This window comes from Harpia harpyja, chromosome 14 (genome assembly GCF_026419915.1).
Source record: "Harpia harpyja isolate bHarHar1 chromosome 14, bHarHar1 primary haplotype, whole genome shotgun sequence".
NCBI classification, from domain to species: domain Eukaryota; kingdom Metazoa; phylum Chordata; class Aves; order Accipitriformes; family Accipitridae; genus Harpia; species Harpia harpyja.
In genome coordinates, this window is record NC_068953.1 from 26,688,082 (window position 1) to 26,707,731 (window position 19,650).

Sequence of the window (19,650 nt, forward strand, 5' to 3'; positions counted from 1 at the left end):
AAACAAACAGAGCAGCTTCTCAGCATGGCTCTTTGAACAAATATGTATAAAAATAATAAATAAAAAAACTAAGTGGAACTGTCCCATTCGGAACACACGGTTGGCAGCTCAGCCTGCAAACACTACACTGAGTCACCACCATGACTGGAAACCAGGCCAGGAAACACACGCTGCCACTGCAACCAGATACACAACCAGACTTGAAAGAGGATTTGCCAGTGTTGTTCTACTAGCAACAAGCACAGCAAATGATTTGGTGGTATACCCACTCACACGTTACAGGCCTTTTAATAGGAACCTGCTGAACTGAGAAACTCCCAACCAAAAGAAGGGAAACATTTTGCTTCTTGTTTTCAATAAAAATTACATAGGCTCTGTCTTTCTTTCCATCCTTGGGCAGAATTTGCTGGGAATCACAAATGCCTTATGGGGCAGTTATTTCCCTGCAGACCCTGGGGCTCAAGGGCAGAATTAAACTTTTTTTGATTTCTATACGTCACTGTATTTGTTTTTACTGTCTGACTGTACAGGTCCAAGCCCCGTTCTTCAACAGCAACAGCTATTCAGCTCTCCATAACAGGCAAGAAGAGGAGTTTGGCTCCTTGGATGGATGCTGCTGCTCAAAAAACTGCTGCATCCCAGTTCTTGGGGCTGGGAGGAGGGGCTCTGCGCACCAAGCAAGGCCAGTACACAGCCCTCCAGCAGGACCATGTGCCCTAGAGAGTTACACACTCCACAAGGTCACCCAGAAGCAGCAGCTCCCTTCTCTTCCTCCATGTCTCTTCCCCTCCTATGCTGAATGCTGCTACACTCACCCAGAGAGGCTGTCCAACTGAGGACTTAACAGCCTTTCTTCTAGTTTAGTCAGTAAAACCAGTATCCTACTGGGACTTTGGCTTCACATGCACGTAGTTCTCATTAGCATCGCTGGGTGCCAAGAACAAAGCTAATTCTAGTGTGGACAAAGGTACTCTCCTCCAATTAAGATCCAGTCTGCTTCTGATGGGTGAATGAACAAGACCTGTTCCTCTCCCACCTTCAGATAATAAAAAGACTGCCCTCCCCCGTTACATGCAGCAGTCATAAATGTGCCTTCTAAAAAAGATGGTAAGAAAACACATAAAACCATTATAGCTCCTACAGGACGTTGCCACCGATGCACTTTATTATAATCATTTCTGAAAATCTTCTCTTTGCAAAAAACCATTCCAACAAAATTATACACTGCTCTTACTGGCAACAAAACTGCTGGTTGAAGCTGTTACTGAAACTGGTGTGGTTTTTCAGAATGAGTTCTTACCAGGCAATTTTATTGTGTCCATGGGGTTCCAGATGGGTATTGATTATGTCTATATGATATGGTATTGGGTTTGTGTGGCAGGGTTTTGATAGCAGGGGAGGGGGTGCAGGGGCGGCTCCTATGAGAAGCTGCTAGAAGCCTCCCCGGCTCCAAGTCAGACCGGCCTCTGGCCAAGGCCAACCCAATCAGCGACAATGGTAGCGCCTCTGGGATAATATATTTAAGAAGGAAAAAAAAAAAAACCAAACCTGCTGGAAAACCTGCATCAGAGAGAGGAGTGGGATGTGAGAGAAACAACCCTGCAGACACCCACATCAGTGAAGAAGGTGGGGGAGGAGGTGCTCCAGGCACCGGAGCAGAGATTCCCCTGCAGCCCATGGTGAGACGGTAGACTGTCCCCCTGCAGCCCATGGAGGTGAACAGTGGAGCAGATATCCACCTGCAGCCCGTGGAGGACCTCGTGCCGGAGCAGGTGGATGCCCCCGAAGATGGCCATGACTCCGTGGGAAAGCCCGCAGACTGGAGCAGTCTGTGCCTGAAGGACTGCAGCCTGTGGAAGGGACCCATGCTGGAGCAGTTCATGAAGAACTGCAGCCTGTGCAAAGGACTCACTTTGGAGAAGTTCGTGGAGGACTCTCTCTTGTGGGAGGGAGCCCACGGTGGAGCAGGGGAAGAGGGAAGAGTCCTCCCCCCGAGGAGGAAGGAGCAGCAGAGACAACGTGTGACGAACTGACCACAGCCCCCATTCCCCGTCCCCCTGCGCCACTGAAGGGGAGGAGGTAGAGAAGATCAGGAGTAAACTTAAGCCCAGGAAGAAGGGGGGGTGGGGGGGAAGATGTTTTTAAGATTTGGTTTTATTTCTCATTACCCTACTCTGATTTGATTGGTAACAAATTAAATTGATTTTTTAAAGAAAGTAGACAGGAAACCCATGAATGCTGCCAGGCAGCAGTGAAGGCCCTCATTTCCAGAGAATGCACCATATGGCAGTCAATATACCTGCCCTTATGCTGCACCACCAGCGGTTCCCATTGTGAGTGAGGGACTAATTCAGCTTCTGTTCTGAGGCAAATCTTTGCTCCTTTCCAGGAACGGCCAACAACAGTGCCAAGCCTTGCCACTAGTACTCTCTCCACAGGAGTGACTGGGTTCATCAAAATGGCATTTTTAACAGGAAAATATACAATAGCCCAAGGTTCTGGTTCCAAGTACAACATCATAGCACTTCAATATTAATAGGATCCAAGTGAGCCCCACTCACCCTCAAAATGTGTGACGACCATGTTAAGCAGAAGGGCATTCAAACCCAGAGGTGAAAGACACATTTCTAGTCTGTCTTTCTCCACATTTCTGATGAACTTTCTTAGAATACCATATGGGAATTTCCTACTGCCAAGGGTTCCCAGTCCCTGCCTAGTCATTTTAAGGAGGACTTGCAGTGTCGCTTACCCCATTTTCTTCTAGCGCTGCCAAGGGCTTATTAATGCTGTTGACAAACTTGTTGACATGCTCAAAGTGCTTTGTCATTTCTGTTGCTAAGACCATGTCAATAATGGCTTGGCGAAGGGTTCGATACTCATTCCTGTTTAAAGAAGGAAACAATTAAGAATGTTGGCTGGTTCACAAAGGGCTGCTTACTAAAACAAGTCTAACAAAAACGCCACAGACCGTTTCCGTTGAAGAGAGGTGCTGTGGGAAGAAAGAACAGTAATAAAGGCTTGGGCAGCTGCAGCTATGCTGGATGAAGTACCCTTTGGTGTGCAGACATATATGCTAGAAGCACAACTGGATCTCTAGGAGAAACAGTGCAAAAGCTGGGCAGAATCAGAGGCACCAGCTACTCAGGAAGGCTGCCAGGACATGCACCAGCGTGTTCCCAAGACTTTTAGCACAGACACTCAGCAGTGGCTCATGCTCCAGCCAAGTTTTCAGGGATACTTTTCTGCTGTATCTTGAAAGGGCCAAAGCAATGGTTACATCCTCACCTTAAATGCCTTTCTAGGGCTGGAAGAACAACAGGTCCTCACTATTGTTCCCATTGCAACAAGGCATTTTAGTTTTTTAGTCTTTCTGTGACTCTTTCTATCCTTGTTCTACCCAGCAAACACCTACCCACTCAGCCACAGCTTGTCCGCAACGTCCAATGATACAAAATGATTCTTCTAGACTTGCTAACATCAGAATTTACACTAAGTTTCTTAGAGAAGGTCTGTTTTTTTATCCACAGGAGGAACTGAAACCATGGGATTAATCCTGAGTCTGTGCAGGACAGGCAGAAGCACTCTACTGTTTTAGAAGCAAACTTCTACAAGGGCTATGGACAGTTACCCACAAGGCACTGCCCTCCTCTACGATACTTGTTTGCATTATCTTATGTTACACAGAATAAAGTGAGAGTTGTTAGTGGGCAGACAAGGACCTTGGGTTTTAAGCTTACCTCTCCATGTTTTTAAATATATTGCATTTGTCATCCCGGGTGGTGAGCTGGAAAGCCAGGGCAGCATGATGGCTCTCCAGCACTGCGGTGTCATTGTAGAGAATTGCTAGCTCACTGCCAGCATTGCACAGGAAAGAATTTGTTCTTCCTGGGTGATCCACATCATGGACTGTGGCAGCAATGAGTGCGGCAACCTCATCAATTGGATCCAGAGTTTGCTGAAAATAAAAGGATGCCTAGTTTTATCATAGAACCATAGAATGGTTTGAGTTGGAAGGGACCTTAAAGATCATCTAGTTCCAACCTCTATGCCATGGGCAGGGACACCTTCCACTAGACTACGTTGCTCAAAGCCCCATCCAACCTGGTCTTGAACACTTCCAGGGATGGGGCATCCACAGCCTTTCTGGGCAACCTGTTCCAGTGCCTCACCACCCTCACAGTGAAGAGCTTCTTCCTTACATCTAATCTAAATCTACCCTCTTTCAGTTTAAAGCCATTACCCCTTGTCCTATCACTGCCTGCCCTTGTAAAAAGTCCCTCTCTGGCTTTGCTGCAGGCCCCCTTTAGGTACTGGAAGGCTACTATAAGGTCTCCCTGGAGCCTTCTCTTCTCCAGGCTGAACAGCCCCAACTCTCTCAGCCTGTCTTCATAGCAGAGGTGCTCCAGCCCTCTGATCATCTTCGTGGCCCTCCTCTGGACTCGCTCCAACAGGTCCATGTCCTTCTTATGTTGGGGGCCCCAGAGCTGAATGCAGTACTCCAGGTGGGGTCTCACAAGAATGGAGTAGAGGGGGAGAATTACCTCCCTTGACCTGCTGGTTATGCTTTTTTTGATGCAGCCCAGGATACGGTTGGCTTTCTGGGCTGCAAGCGCACATTGCTGGGTCATGTTGACCTTTCTTGTCAACCAACACCCCCAAGTCCTTCTCCGCAGGGCTGCTCTCAATCCACTCACCGCCCAGCCTGTATTTGTGCTTGGGATTGCCCTGACCCATGTGCAGGACCTTGCACTTGGCCTTGCTGAACTTCATGAGGTTCACATGGACCCACCTCTCCAGCCTGTCAAAGTCCCTCTGGATAGCATCCCTTCCCTCCAGCGTGTCAACCACACCACACAGCTTGGTGTCGTCGGCAAACTTGCTGAGGGTGCGCTCAGTCCCACTGTCCATGTTGCCAACAAAGATGTTAAACAGCTCCGGCAGACTCATTAGAAACCCTACTCTGTCCATAAGATTAAGCCAAGTTGCTGAGGAATAAAAACCAGAACTCTGCAGATCAGTAAGGGTCAGATGTTCTAGACAGAGCAATGGAAAATTCATTATAAGCTTCACTGAACACTGCATGACTTTTTTGGCCATTTTGTGCCTCTTGAATTTTGCTCAAGCCACACCTTTGACAAAGCACATCAAATTAAAGAAATGCAAAGTAATAAATTAGTTTGTGTTTTCTAACAACACAGAGACCACCTTCACTTGGAGTTAGGGTATTTGGCTTGGAAAAAAGACCAACACTGCTAAAAATTACTCTCTTTCCACCAGACCCCTTCATTTCTTTTGGAAACTTAATGTGTCCTAATCACATTTCACTTACGTGCTGGCTAGGTTTACAGTTGTAAGGAATGTTTCCCATATATCCAGTTCTATAACAACAGTGTCCTGGGGCTACAACTAATATGAATTCTACGAAGAATACTCGATGGTTTACATCCATGGAAAAATTACATGACACACTGTTCTCTACTTTCTGTATCAGATTCTCATTCTTTTAGCATGCTCAATTCCATGCTTTATGTCTACTTACATTGGTCATTGCTTTATGTCTAATTATATCTATCCTCTAATGAAATACAAACTATTTGACTTTTAAGGTTTTATACATAAGTTTTAATACTGTATTAAATAGCATAAAGCAGAAAAAGAACCAAGCATCTCAGAAATGTATTGTATGAGTTTGGAAACTAGCCTTTATGCTGTTTGTGCTGGCTTTTTGTGAAGGATCACAGATACAAAACAGTTATGTCAGAAATCTTAATATAATGAGAGAGACACAAGAGCAGAAATATTCTCAGTTGAATCTGGGAGCAGGGCAGATAATTTCCATTCAAATTAGCTTGAATTTAAGGTCTAAATTCTCTAGTGGCTTTGCCAGTACCATTCTGAATGGTTAGACTTGGTAGGTGAAAAGACAGCCCCTACCCCACTTTACACCTCCTGAAATTAATGCAGTGACCTGACTTTGATGGAGCTAGGATATTCACTGAGGACTGTCAGGAGGGTCTTGTGGAGTACAAGAAAAGGCAAAGAATTATTTCTGCTCTAGTTACATAGTTAGCATTGTCTGAAATACAATTTGCTGTGTGTTAGCTTCTTCCTTCTTTCTTTCAGCTGCTGCTCATGGGATTCTATTTTTGTGGTATGAAGTTAGAAGAGAGATTTTTAGAATAGGCTGTCCTCAGAGGGACACAGTGACCAGTGCTCAGTCTGGCTGGGAAAGACCTGTGCAGATGGGAAGTGGCCAGAAACTGGAGAATACTTGACCTGCAGGACCACAGCAGTGTATTTACCCTTACTTCCTGAGACTGACATAACAAACTTTGCAGGGATTTACAGCACCTTCACCCCCAACTTCAGGTCAAGTGTTCTAACTTTGTCATCTTAACTCCTGTGGCACACAAGTGGAAATGATTCTGAGAATACTGCTCCAATTTGGGAGCGAGAAAATTTTCCCAGGCAAGAACCGAGTTCAATTTACTGAAAAAAATCTCAGTGTGAATTTGAGTGGCAGAATCTGGCCTTCTGTATTTAGGTTAAGTTGAACTCTCGACAATGCAAAAGCAGCTGGGCTGTAACTTTGAAAAGATAAAGAGAGAATTTTGAACTTTGATTCTGCTCCTTCTGCTGCTGCAATTTTTTTTTTCTCTTCCTATGTCTACAGAGGAATGGAAATAACATTCTGGAAAAGGAGGAAGCAGTCATGCTTCTGTGGCACTAAAGTGAGTCCAGATCTTGTCTGTTTTTCATAGATATTCTTGGGAAGACCAGCTAAACCTCTGGCAAATCAGGGGCTGAAAATATCCAGTGAAGTTCTATTCCCACTTGGCATATAGTATTTGTAAGTCAGCCTCTGGAGAGCACACTAATGAGCTGCAGCTCCAGGTTAAGGGACTTACTACAGTTAATGAGCTGTCAGAAGCTTGTTTACAGTCACAGATGTCTCAGCCAGGTGCCCATCACTAGCACTATCCTTAGGCAGGCCAATTCAGGGTAGGAATTTCTATCCAAAAATGCAACTCAGAAATATGTACTGCTACTCCACTGCATACACATGCAAGCACTGTTTTAACTCCCCTTCTTCAGTCTGCCCTCTGGGCAGGTGAGAACAAAGGTTGCTCTGATTTATTCTGGTTGTCAGTGGCTCTAATACGCCAGTGGGTGTTATGGTACAAGGAACTGTGACAAGTAATCTTTTTCAATACTCTCCTCCAATGCAGTCTCTTTGAGCCTCAGGGCGTCTCGTCCAGGGGGGTGATATAGCTTTGGAAGCACTAAACCTATTTTATGGCCTATACTGTCCTGGGAGTCTTCTGCAAAATGACAATCATGAGGCATAAGAGATGGTGATTTATTACATTAAATCTGGATTTGGCATATACTGTCACAAAAATAATTGTGTCATTAGCTCAACTACCTGAGAAAGTTTAACTATACAAAGAAGTTTTGTTTTAAAAGGAGGTTTTCTTATTCTCCCATCAAGAACAGCTCAATTCCTGTAATATTAGTATCCATCCTTCCACATATACTGTAAGACAATCCTAGAACTCATTTAAAGCAGCCCAGTTCTTAGACCTCAGAGTTAACAAACTGGTTGGCACTAGGTAGACATTTGGCTCTCTGCATCTTTTTTTGCGAGATCTTCCTTTGAACGTACCTGTTCCCACCTACACTGCTTCTTATAAATGTGGACTTACCTTTACTCTTTCTTTAGACAAGAAATAAGCAGTGGCATGTAGTACATCTGCTGAATGAGTAGAATTATGGTAGGAGTTGGAGGAATGGTAGTTAGCTTCAATAACTTGTAACCATGACCTTAGAGTTGATTCTGAACAGTTTAGGAATTCACAGATTCCAAAGCGAGCAAATATTTTGAGACCCAGATAAACCAAAGGCCTTTGGAGAAAAATAAACACAAAATTTTAAACCAAATAAGGTTGAAGGAATATTACACAGCATAAATAGTATGAATCTATACAGCATTTTTAACCAATGACATGTCAGATTAGGTATAAGGACTTGTTACATAATTACAATCCAGACCTGTAGAAATATTCTGCCTACCCATCACATGCACACTCTTAGAATCATGCCAGTTCCTGACACTCCTGGGAATATTAAAAAGGCTCTATATTGCTGCTGTACTACATGTAGCAGTATTTTGAGGCTTGGGGAGTCTATGTTGGCAGACTGCAGTCAAAATGAGACAAATTAGCAAGTACTAAACTCTTTGCATAAGAGGAGGGAGGTAATCTTGCTGCTGCCATAGATTCCTAAACTAGCTTGTTTACAGTTAGATTAATTATATCTATACTACACAATGCTGCAATCACTATTGTTTCTGCACTGCAGATCTGCTCCATTTCTTTTATGCCCACCCTTGCAGGCTTCCATTGCTCACTGACTTTGCATGCAATGGAGGATGAGAGATGGAGGTATTCTGGAAGCAAATGACCAGGCCAGAGTATGCCACTTCTAGAAGACTATAAGGGCCAGATGAACCTTCAGGCTAACCCAGTCAGAGACCTGTCTCCAAAAACAGCCAACATCACTGTATTCCAGTACTCTTGCTTCTCCCAGGCCAAACTGCACAATTTAAACCCAGATGACTGGCAGGTGAATGAAGATTGGAACAGCAGTACAGAATATTTCTAATCTGAAAGCTGTGAAAGTGCAATATGTTTAATAGAGCAAATGAAAAAAAAATAAATCAAGTTTTAGTCCACTAGCCTTTTTCCAAACCCAGTTAATATCACTGTTTTCTTGTCCAATACATTCTTTTGCTTAAGAAGAACAGGTATAATGGTAAATATTTTCAAATACGGATTCTTAAAAATAGATCTTAAACCCTTATTTTGGCATCTCACTTTGCTGCTTTATTCCAGATGCATCAAGCACTCTGATTTTTAGCTGCACCTGACAGGTGAGGTGAGGTCATTTAGAGTTGCTGAGGTACTTTAGAGCTGGATGTACTTCTTCTGGCAAAAACACTCAACAATACTGTGTCATATACTAGAAGCATAATATACTAAAGTTAAATCCCCGTTAACCCCCCCCACGTAGCACTGTCAGACAAAGGTCTCTCCAGGTTTCTGTGTCTGTGAACTGTAATGCACTAAAGCTTAGATTTAATGAATTATCTTCGCTTTACTACCATATGTCTGCTTGGACTTGAAGACAATAGTAATAACATATTCATACTTGTGATTCACTGAAGATCACTTTAATTCTCTGAATAAATTAATTGCCTTTATTTAAACACAGCAGAAATCAGTCATAATTATAATTTCTTTAGTAAGAAGACAGGCAACAAAGTACCTCCTTTGTCCCTCTGTGGTCTCTCCAAATCAGTAAGCACAGAGAAACCTATCTGGTGATCTCATGCATGTTGGCTACCTGGTGATCTCATGCATGTTGGCTAGGATAATTAAGTCTTAAGTTACTGCAATGTGCGTATTAAATGTTGTAAATCACACAGACTGACTACATTTTTACTTTTTTTTTTTAATTACTGTATCTCTAACACTTCATTAGAAATGGAAACGTAGCAAAGCAAAAAAACCCTAAAGTAACTGGATGTAAATTTCTTCACTTACAATAAAATCACTTTAAAGAAGAATAAAAAATTGATTATTTTTCCACTTTTTTGGCTCATAAAACCATGGTCTAAAAATGAAGTGTGTGTATGTTAACTAAATGCCTGATATCCTTCTTAGACATTGTTTTTGAATACCTTTCAAAGCTCTTACAGATCTAGGGTTTTGACGAGGGTTTAAGATAGTCAATTCATTGCAGGATCTAGCCTCCAAATTACTGTCTTATAGAAGCTTTAAGCTAAGACAAAGCATGATACATGAAACTAGACCCAAAGGAGAACTTTTGATAAGCATCAGAAAATAAAAACAAGGATTTAAAAAGAAAGATCAATTTACAGTCTTAGTGGGGAGCATTTGCTACTAATGAAGTACAGTCTATCAAAACTGCTGATCTCTTTTGAAAAGTTCTGTGGTGGAAATTGGTATGCCCTACTACTTATCAGTAAATATTCTTCAGTTAATCTTATACATAAAATGTAGCCTGTCAAGATTTTAGAATAAAGACCTTCCTCTAATCCCAGAGAAAGGCAATGGGAATTCTGCTGAAAAGCTGTATTTGAACTGTATAGGAATAAAAATTACCCAATTACATGGAGAGAAAATAAAACATGATCTGTATCAACTGATCAAATTAAGACCAGCATGTTGACTTTGTGTGTAGTTGGCCATAATTTGAATTTGAATCCCCACAAGAAAACAATTTGATTTGTAGAACTTTTCTATTATTAAGAACAGAAAAGGAAGGCTTTTAAAATGATGTTGGTTTGTTATTATACCCTATCAAAGATACATAATCTTCACTTAAATCCACTGGGAATCTGCAGGAAATAGTGTATGATGAAACAGAAGGTATTTAATGGGTTCATACACAACTAGAAATGACAATGAGAAAATTTCAAACATTTGACTTTAAAAATAGAAGTAATTCCATTTTAAAAGCACAGGTAGAGAAATTAAAGAGCTGATTACAGGATGACATTTAAGTCAGTTTTCAGCAACTTCAATTTATGAGCTCTTGAGTTTACTGACCTTTTATGGGTGGCAGCCTCAAGTTCAAAGATATCAAAATCCCAGTGTTCTTCATTTTCCATTGCTTGTGTTATCTGTGGGGGTATGTCATTGAGGGAGATTGGAGAGATCAAACTGCCAGCGACCTGATGAGTTTCTGTTGAGGAATATATTTGCAGATCACTATTAATAACCCTGAGATACACATTTACTCAATGTACATGTTTTCTTTTCTGTAGTAATGCTTGGCAACTCTCATTTCTATAAAGCTCAGTAATGCTGCTGAGCAATGGTTATAAATAAAAATAAAACAAAACCAAGCAATGCTTATAAAAAAGAACATCTGATCACATTTCCCATTTCTTAAATCTCTTAACATGTTTTAATATATCAGTAACCACCAAATTAAAACTTACGTTTTGCTGACAATATGTATTCGTTCCCTGATAATCTTCGTAAACCATCCTGTTCAATAAAAGTTGAGAGTTAAATGCAGGGTATTGTACAAAAGGTCTATAAGGTAATGACACCAAACAGTAGCACAATGACTTCAGAGAAGCCTGACTGCAACCTGTCACAGTCACAAAGCTACCTCTCCTTTATTTGTGTGTACTGTTAAGATTTGCCTGTTTTACAAATAGTTCATAATGGATGAGAAACTGCATGATATGGGATACAATATGAACTCAGATAGGTAGAAACTCAAATTTCTCAGGTGCAGATGGAGGTCTGGAATTACAGCCTCACATCCACCTTTGTCTGGACAACACACACACAGGTTCTGGATGCGTGCCACAAAGCAGACACGGTATGTCTGCATACTTCCCATCAACAAGCAAAGGTGGGTGGTGGGAGAGAATGAATGGAGACATGCTTCTGCTCTCCTCCCCCTGGTATTGGCAGATCAGGTCACCTCAGCAGCGTAAGAATCTCGTGATTTATTGCTGGGATTGCAGAGCAACAAATTACTCTGAGGCTTCCCTTCTATCAAAGAAGAACGTATGCTTGTTTGTTCTCCAATTCAGTGGCTCCTAGGCTTAATTCTGGCATGATGCCTAGATGTGCAAACTGAGACAAAGGACTAAAACTAACAGAATGATATATTTAATATTTACTTTGCAGCTCATAATTCTAAATGCTGTGGCCCAAATCCTGCTTGCTCTTTTGATGCATACAGCTGTTAGTTACTGCACATTAATGTTTAGCTCATGATGTAAAAAAAGTTACTGAAAAAAAAAAATCTGAATGCACCCTACTAATAATGTTATGCACCCAAAGTATAGCAGAAGTAAATGTGGATGCTATATCTGAACATGCAATGTCTGCACTTAAAAGAATTATTATATCTCATTTTTATTTTCACATTTGTAAGTAAATTAGTCCAGAGTTCTGCAATTTAAAAGGAAAGGGAGTACTACTCCTATAACTGGCTCAGTGACTCTTCAATAGCACTGCTATGACACAAATATTTAGGACACCAGATGCTGTCTATCATTTAGAATCAAAGATTCATTTTTTTTAAGAGTTGAAATAGCAGGTGTAATTGTATCTGGCAAATCCATCTTTGAACTCCAAATGCCCTTCCCATCATGAATTCTCCTTGAGAGTTCAAATCCAATAACCTACTACTTGTTCCCCTACTCAGACATAACCTCTGAACGTGAAATGGAATAATATGATTCTGTTTTCAACAGACCCTTTGCTGGAAAATGTTTCTCCCAGATCGTTTTAAAACTCATACTATACCATATACCCTCATGCTCTGAAATGGATTTTCTCAGCTTTTCTATTGCTCCATAAAATAGCCTTTGTTTTATTTTTAGTAAGGATTTTGTATTTTGCAATATTGTTATTTGCATGTTCTCGTATGTTTCTCCTGATTAGATATTTGCTCTGATATTTTAAAAGGCAAAAATATATGTAAACTGCTTCAAGATTCTGGTAAGATACTGCAAAGGCATCTTGATAGTTACAGCATGAAATTATAATAGTCCAGAGACATCTCTGAAAAGCTCACATCTTGTGAGCCTTTTTGCATCCAACACACTGTCAAATTTTTTCCTGAGGTAGCCTTTTATATGCAACCTACAGACTAATGGGAACACGTATCCTTAAGGCACAGGTAACATTCATCCAAGTTCATCTAGTTATTATCAGGAGGGTCAGACCCCAGGCTCTGAAGGTTTGGGTTCATTTCTTGCTTTGCTACGTGCCCTTTGTTCAACTTTGGGTATAACGCTTCTTTTTCCAATGCCCCCATTCCTATTTTCATAACATAACAACATAATACATGCCTTCTTCAGTCTTTTTCTTGCCTTATTTATTTAAATTATGAGTTCTGTGGAGCATGATTTTGTTTTAATATGTGAACATTCATGTTTCTAGCTCAAAGCACTCTGATCTTCCTACGAGTCTCTACTGGTACAAATATAATCCAAGAAATAGCAATAAAAATAAATATTTTGCATTCTTTTGAAAACACATCCTTTCTATACACTGAAAAGCCCCCCAAACATGCCATTCTAATCCTAATTAATATATGCAAGTGTCTATCTATCTTTCTTTCTTCCTCTCCCATCTATACCTTTCTAAAATGAATCACATTGAAAAAAGAATTGGTTTTCCTCTCTACTTCTAGCAAAACTAATGCTTCAAAGGGACTGGGCAATTTTCTTCCCATTTTCAGAGCTACATTATTAATGTAGGGGGGGAAAATATCCACAAAAAAAGGTGTGCAGTTTTTCCTGAAAATTTGCCATTGTAGACGCAAAGCACATGCCAGATGATAAAGACCGAGTAACTGGGAAAATCAGGCAGTGGAACATTAATCAATAGCTGTTTGTGGCAGTATGTACTTACTGTCATTAACCCTCCAACGAGGTCACTTGTATGTGGATCCTCATCTTTTGTTCCCAGTTGTGGAGAGTACAATTCAGTGGTTCTTAAAATCTCCAAAACCCGGTCTAAAGCTTCTGCAACTGGCATGGGACTGCTTTCTTGTGCAGCATTGATGATGTTTATTACCTAGTTTAGCATTAGACATGTTTTGAATTTAGAAGTGATTTTAGAAAGAACAGAGACACTCATCAATTACTATGGAAAACTCATAGCAAATAAACGAGATCTACAACTTTAATCCACATGTGAGAGAATCAAAATGAAAGGGATGTTGATAAAACACTGATGTTTTGCTACTGACTCTGGGAACAAGATCGTGGCCTTAAAGACAGCAGTCTTATTAATGACTTTCCTGTTCAAGGCACAGCCTCAAAATGTCTCTGAATGGATTTAATATAACCTTCTCCCATTTGCCTCTCTCAGTTTATTAAAGAGCTGATTTTTGCCAAATTCTTGAGTAGTTTCAGAAAGCAGTTTGCAATGCATAAGTAAGAAGGAGGAACTCTAGTCCTTCCTTCGCATAGGCAAAAGTCCTTAAAAAGGGTCATGCAATGACCTCATGGAGGGCACTCTACTAAGCAGGCTTGGGAGAACTTTGTTCAGAGCATCTAGCTTTTTGGAGTGCCACCACTGGGCAGGTAGAACAGGGGAAGACGTTGCACCAGAGGCCAGCACTGCCTTGCTCCTCAGTGTGGATGCTTTACTGGAGCCTTGTGCCCCAGTATTTCAGTACAGCACAACTGACAACAGCTAGTGACAGTGCACATTACCTTCGTGATGGGTGCTTCAATAGTCATGGAATGTATCCTGGCCATAGAAGAGTGCCGCCTTTGTGAGCTGCCTGCGTGGAAAATAAAGCAGAATTTGTATCCTGATTTCAGCGACAAGGCATGACAGGGGGAATCAGCCAAGAAATCTTGATTCATTTTCTGAACTGCTTACCCTGCTGTGCCCTTCAGAGACAATCTATTGCAAAATATGTACACATGCTTGTAATGCTGGGGACACACAAGTGCAAAGAGATGCTTGCTGAACCACTGATATCCCTGATTAGAGATAAGTAGCTGTAACAGCCTGGCAAAATCATGGCTTTGGTTTTTTATTTTAACTAATTAAAATAATCAGTTAAAAACTCAGTTAAAAGACTATACAGGTGTGTGTGAGTGTAAACTGGCAGGCACAGGTAGGTAACTATTGTACTTAGGTTATTACGGGATACATGTACCTGTGCTGCCTGATGCAACATGACAAGTCATAATGAGTCAGCTTCCAAGCTGAGGTAAATCCGTGAAGCTCCTTTGAAGTGAAGATAGATATGCCAAATTAGAACACCAGAGGTTCTGGCCTATTATTAATTGGAAATTGAAAAACAAATGTTTTAGATCAGTTAGCAATTTTGGTTCTGTAGAGAAAAGGCCAAGATGGGATTTTTCTGGATAATTATGTTGTGCTACCTATAAAATGCAGATACATCTCTGTTACTCTTTGTGCTGAGCAGTTCTTAAGAAGAATCAATGCCATTTTTGCTACACTGGAGCGTGATTGTGTTCTCACTGCCACAGACCCACTTCCATGTTTCACTAGTGTATGCTGCCTAGACTGTAATGATGTATGCTTTAACAAAATCATGTAAGAATCAGCAACAGTTTTGAATATGTGACTCATCTATCAAGTTTGGGGTGATCTAATAGAGCAAAATACAACACAGTGAAAAGAAAACAAAATTCGTAAAAAAATTATCTTCATATTTTTATCACGAGAGAAGAGGTAAGAAATGTAATAATTTGTTAGGTTTAGAGTTTGCCATTTGTACTTGAAAGTATCTGTGTTGAATCTCATGAGGTCTTCCAGGCAGGATAGTAGACGATAGCCTTCCCTTCTCCACTGGTTCAAAAAAAGACTCAAAGTAGTTCAAGATAAGAAAATGGGACTATTTGACAAATGTAAAGTTGTTCGTGAATTGATAACTTGCTATTTTATTCATGTGTGTGTTTGTGTATATATACACACATACACACTTACCTATATTTGTATGTGTATATATGTATGCACATAAAAATCTGAATATATATAGAAATCAGAAAAATCTATTTGTTAACATACCATCACTCCCTCTTGATGTTGTGGATCTGACATCTAGTGATCCTTTCCTCCTGTCTTTGTGTCTGCCAGTCTGAATATCTGTAGAGAAAATGACATGTAGAATGACATTAAGTTGTGCCTAAGATGTATGTCAAAGGAACTGAAACTCAGTGAAATCCTGATAGCAGCTGAGTGACACTTACCACAATGCTTCAGCAGACGAGAGCCAATGAAAGCTCCTTTTTAAACTCTCGCCCAATTACGCTGTCATGAACCCAGTCATGCTCTCTGGCAGAACATGCCTAAGTGTTTTTGCAGAAGGGATCTAACAGTGTGGAGGGAAAAGTTCCTCTCTTGACACAGTGACACAACTGTAGTTGTGAATACAACTTGTGCAACACACCTGAGTTCACTCAAGTAACAACTGCCACAAAGAACTGGTGGACCGAAGTAGACTACATGCTAGCAAACTAGGCAATGTATCCTAGGCCCCTTACAGACTCCGACAGATACAACAAGTACGTGCAGCATGGATGCCAAGGATGTCTTAATTGAAGTGTTGACATGTGGCACGAGGGTGAATGGTAGTGTTGGTCATCCTCATTTCCACCCACATGCAAATACCGCACAATACAGTTAAAAGCAACGCAAACATACATGCCACTAGCTATAGACCAGCCACAGCAACATGACAACTAGACAGCAACCTTCTTATTTCTAATTTTGTCACAGGGATCCACTGCCTACACCTGAAATGTGACACTGAATCCAGCAATATCACAATATCAACTTGAGGCCCTATTACTGCATTTTCAAGGGTGGGTTGCTTTATATCACTTCTAAAACAAATGAGGCAGGTAGAGAGGGCTTGTATTTATTTTCTTGCTTTTTGAGCTGGATTCCCAGCTTATCGCTAACTAAATAGTACTGTTCAGACTGTCCTGTGCAACTGTGGTTTTCAGTCAGATCACTAACAACAGGCTTTACTCTTTCCCCAGGTACGTTCTCCACTTATTAGGACAGAAGAGATGTGTCATACCTGTCTGAGATTCAGCCTGAACACGTTCACATGTCTTCTCTGCCTACAATTTAGTATGAGAAATCCAGTTAGTCAGAACCTTCCCATTATTTTGTAATATTTAGGGCTCAAACTAAAGCAAGCATAGCACTACTTTCACTTACCTTATTGTTGTCATTGCACAGTCTACTAATTGACACATAGTGTCTAATCTTTCTGTAGGCAAAAAACAGCGTGTTAATTCCCATCCAAACCTCAGCTCTAATTCACTGCTGATACACAAAATGGGTAAGAGCAACGAATTAATATAGGACAAATCCTGTTCTGGCAGGAAGGCTCAACTGGGAATGGAAAAAACCCACAGTTCTGCACATGATGGGGAATACAAAATGGAAGCATCTTTTGCAAAGATTGTCTCCTCTCTCTCTCTCCTTTGAATTTTGACCAGGATCAAAGCACACAGTGACCTAATCACATAAAGACACTCAGCAACAGCCTTGAGTAGGTGAGCACAGAGGGACACAGTACAGGTGCACAGTGGAACAGGACATAGGTCCTGGTGGTCCCAACACAATGCACAGAAAGAGCTAAGAGTGCACTTGCACTTCAGGGATTATTAGAAGAGTAAGAGTCACAAGTGAGCACATCGGGATCTTTGGCTCCTTTTTGGGGAGAATTGGGAGAATTATACTTTCCCTGCACACAGCATGTAAAGTTGATTTTGCTCCAAGGAATTAAATGCAGAGGTCTCAGGCTCCCTTCCTTGCATAAGTTTCCTTTATACTCAGGACAATCCAATGCCTGCTGAAAGCAACTGAACTCTAAACTGAGCCTTGATTCAGACCTAAATCATGGCTTTAGCTTTCATACTTACCCTCCCTGTCCAACGACAGGTAGTATCTTCACATTTTGTTGTATGCTATCTCCATTTTTCTTTTTCGCATAGTACATTCCTTGCCATTCCTGAAAAAGGAATTCAAGTGGAAGAAAGTTCAGACAAAACAGCAAGAGAAGCTGTAGCTTCATACCTTTTTTCATTGAAAGCTGTCTTACAATATGAAACCAGTCAGGACTGGTTAAACTGTGCTTACCCTCAAATTTCTCCCCTGTAACTAACCTGTAGGTCACTGTGTTGCTGCCAAAGCACTGAGAACTTCCAGAGGGGCAGCCTGTGAGTGCCCTGATGGCAACAGCCAAACCTCAGGTGCTGTGGGAATCAGAACCACATATTCTCTTCCCAGTCCTACCTCAATGGTGTTGGGAGTCACTGGGGGGAGAAGACCTGTCAAAGACCCTTGCAAGAGTGAGAGCTCAGACCAGCCCCTGGAGCAAGAGTCCCCCAGAGGCTCCAGGAGCGCCTGCAGGCTCTAGCAGTGTGGGGCACCCCCCTGCCCTGCCCCAGGACCACCCACCACACCACTGGGACTGCTATGCTGACCTGCCTGACTTTCTCCCTGACTGCGCTGACTCCTCCCAGGACAGGAAGGTCAGTGAGAAACCATTATGCTGATCTGTCCACCTTCACTTCTGGACTGCACTGTCTCTCCTGCAGAGTTGGGAAGTCTTATCTCTGGTTAACATTAAATATATCTGTGACTAAAAGCGCTTTGGTATCCTAGCACATTTACTTTCCACACTGTCAGTTCAGTCTCAAAAAGCAGCAGAGATTTATCCTGGCTTTTTTAAAGCAAAAGAGAGCCTAGTAGAATAGCTACCGGATTCTGCCTCCCATCTGCTGACATCCCCTCTAAAGGCACTCTGGTTTCACGATCACATTCAAGTAGACAATTTTTGAAGTATCACATTGTCACTACCAGTATCATTGGTTTTTGATAAAATTCATAAATGGGAAAAAAAAGACAGGGTGGAACGGAATTTTTCATTTTGCAGTGAGAAGTCTTTTTTTTCCTCTGGAAATGAGACATTTCTTTCTAGTGCAGAGCCTCATTTTTTCTTTCAATGAGTCTCGGGAAATGTCCCTTCTCCCTTGTTTAAGACATGCTTAAAATGAAATACTGTTAAAACAGTCACTTTTGTTATTTAGAGACTTTAAAACCAGAAGGCACCACCATGGTCTAACACCCAGACCCAAACCACCTCCCTCCAGTGGAGCTCACACCCACGCTGTGAAGCAGGAGAGCTCCCATGCTGATGCATGCAGACACAGCTAAATGCGGCTTCAGCACATGCTGGGGCATGGGCCCCCCTACCTGTTGCTCCCTCCCAATTTCCTCACCATGCTGCTGCTGCTTCTCAAACCGTGCTACAAATACCACAGCAAAGACATATACCACAACACTGACGGACCTCCCAGGGTCTCCCCTTGCGTGTGGTGCCTGGACTAGAGTTGCCCCCTCACAGGGCTATTTAGCAAAACTCAGGGAAAGCAAAATTTGGGAACTCTGGGTCTCCCCCTTTCATTTCTGGCAGCAGCACATAGGCCAGTAACATTCCAACAGTGCCAGTCTTTTGTAACCTGGCAGCCAACAAAATTTACAATCTTGCCTACACATTTCCGTCACTAGAATAGTTGTTGGTGGTCTTTTTTAGCAGATGCATATTTTGAGCTGAGCATCTAATAAATACCAAGTGATTAATAAATAATTGATTCCATATTGCATATTCACTTAATACAAACTACCCATGCCAATTGCTGTCTTTCGGTTGAGTTCAACAGACTGTAGATCAGATCTTAAAAACATATGTGAAAATACCTTCATGAGGCAGATGATACATTTATTTATGTTAGACTGACAGATCTCAGAGTCAAGCATGCCAGAGCACAGGTACAGAAAGAACAGTTTTGCATTTACATTGATGGAGCCAGCAAATAAAGATTCCAGCCCACAGAGAGCTGCATGGTGACAGGCTGTGCAGAAAAATATATGAAAGGCTTTTCTGAGGATCTGTCAGAGAAAAGAACTGCGCATAACAAATTTTGAAGTGAGCATAGTATCTTCTCCTGTGAGCTGCATGAGGAATACTAATGAAGATAAAGAAAACATCACAAAATTCAATGCTCTCATAATTAAAAGTATG

General features: G+C 41.5%; 1 protein-coding gene across 6 annotated transcripts in view; it reads right to left on the reverse strand.

Annotated features, from left to right (window-relative positions):
• Nucleotides 1-19,650, reverse strand: part of PDE8A (phosphodiesterase 8A) — a 160,337-nt gene that overhangs the window by 5,242 nt on the left and 135,445 nt on the right. For 5 of the 6 annotated variants that reach the window (XM_052807819.1, XM_052807820.1, XM_052807816.1 and 2 more), the window contains 11 exons: nt 17,486-17,574; nt 16,776-16,827; nt 16,633-16,675; nt 15,615-15,692; nt 14,282-14,352; nt 13,473-13,637; nt 11,030-11,078; nt 10,635-10,770; nt 7,707-7,905; nt 3,738-3,955; nt 2,750-2,882 (listed from right to left, as the gene is read on the reverse strand). In XM_052807819.1, the coding sequence (XP_052663779.1) occupies nt 2,750-2,882; nt 3,738-3,955; nt 7,707-7,905; nt 10,635-10,770; nt 11,030-11,078; nt 13,473-13,637; nt 14,282-14,352; nt 15,615-15,692; nt 16,633-16,675; nt 16,776-16,827; nt 17,486-17,574 (1,233 nt within the window). Of the gene's footprint in view, nt 1-2,749; nt 2,883-3,737; nt 3,956-7,706; nt 7,906-10,634; nt 10,771-11,029; nt 11,079-13,472; nt 13,638-14,281; nt 14,353-15,614; nt 15,693-16,632; nt 16,676-16,771; nt 16,828-17,485; nt 17,575-19,650 lie in introns of all 6 variants that reach the window. The other variant, XM_052807818.1, reaches the window with a different exon arrangement.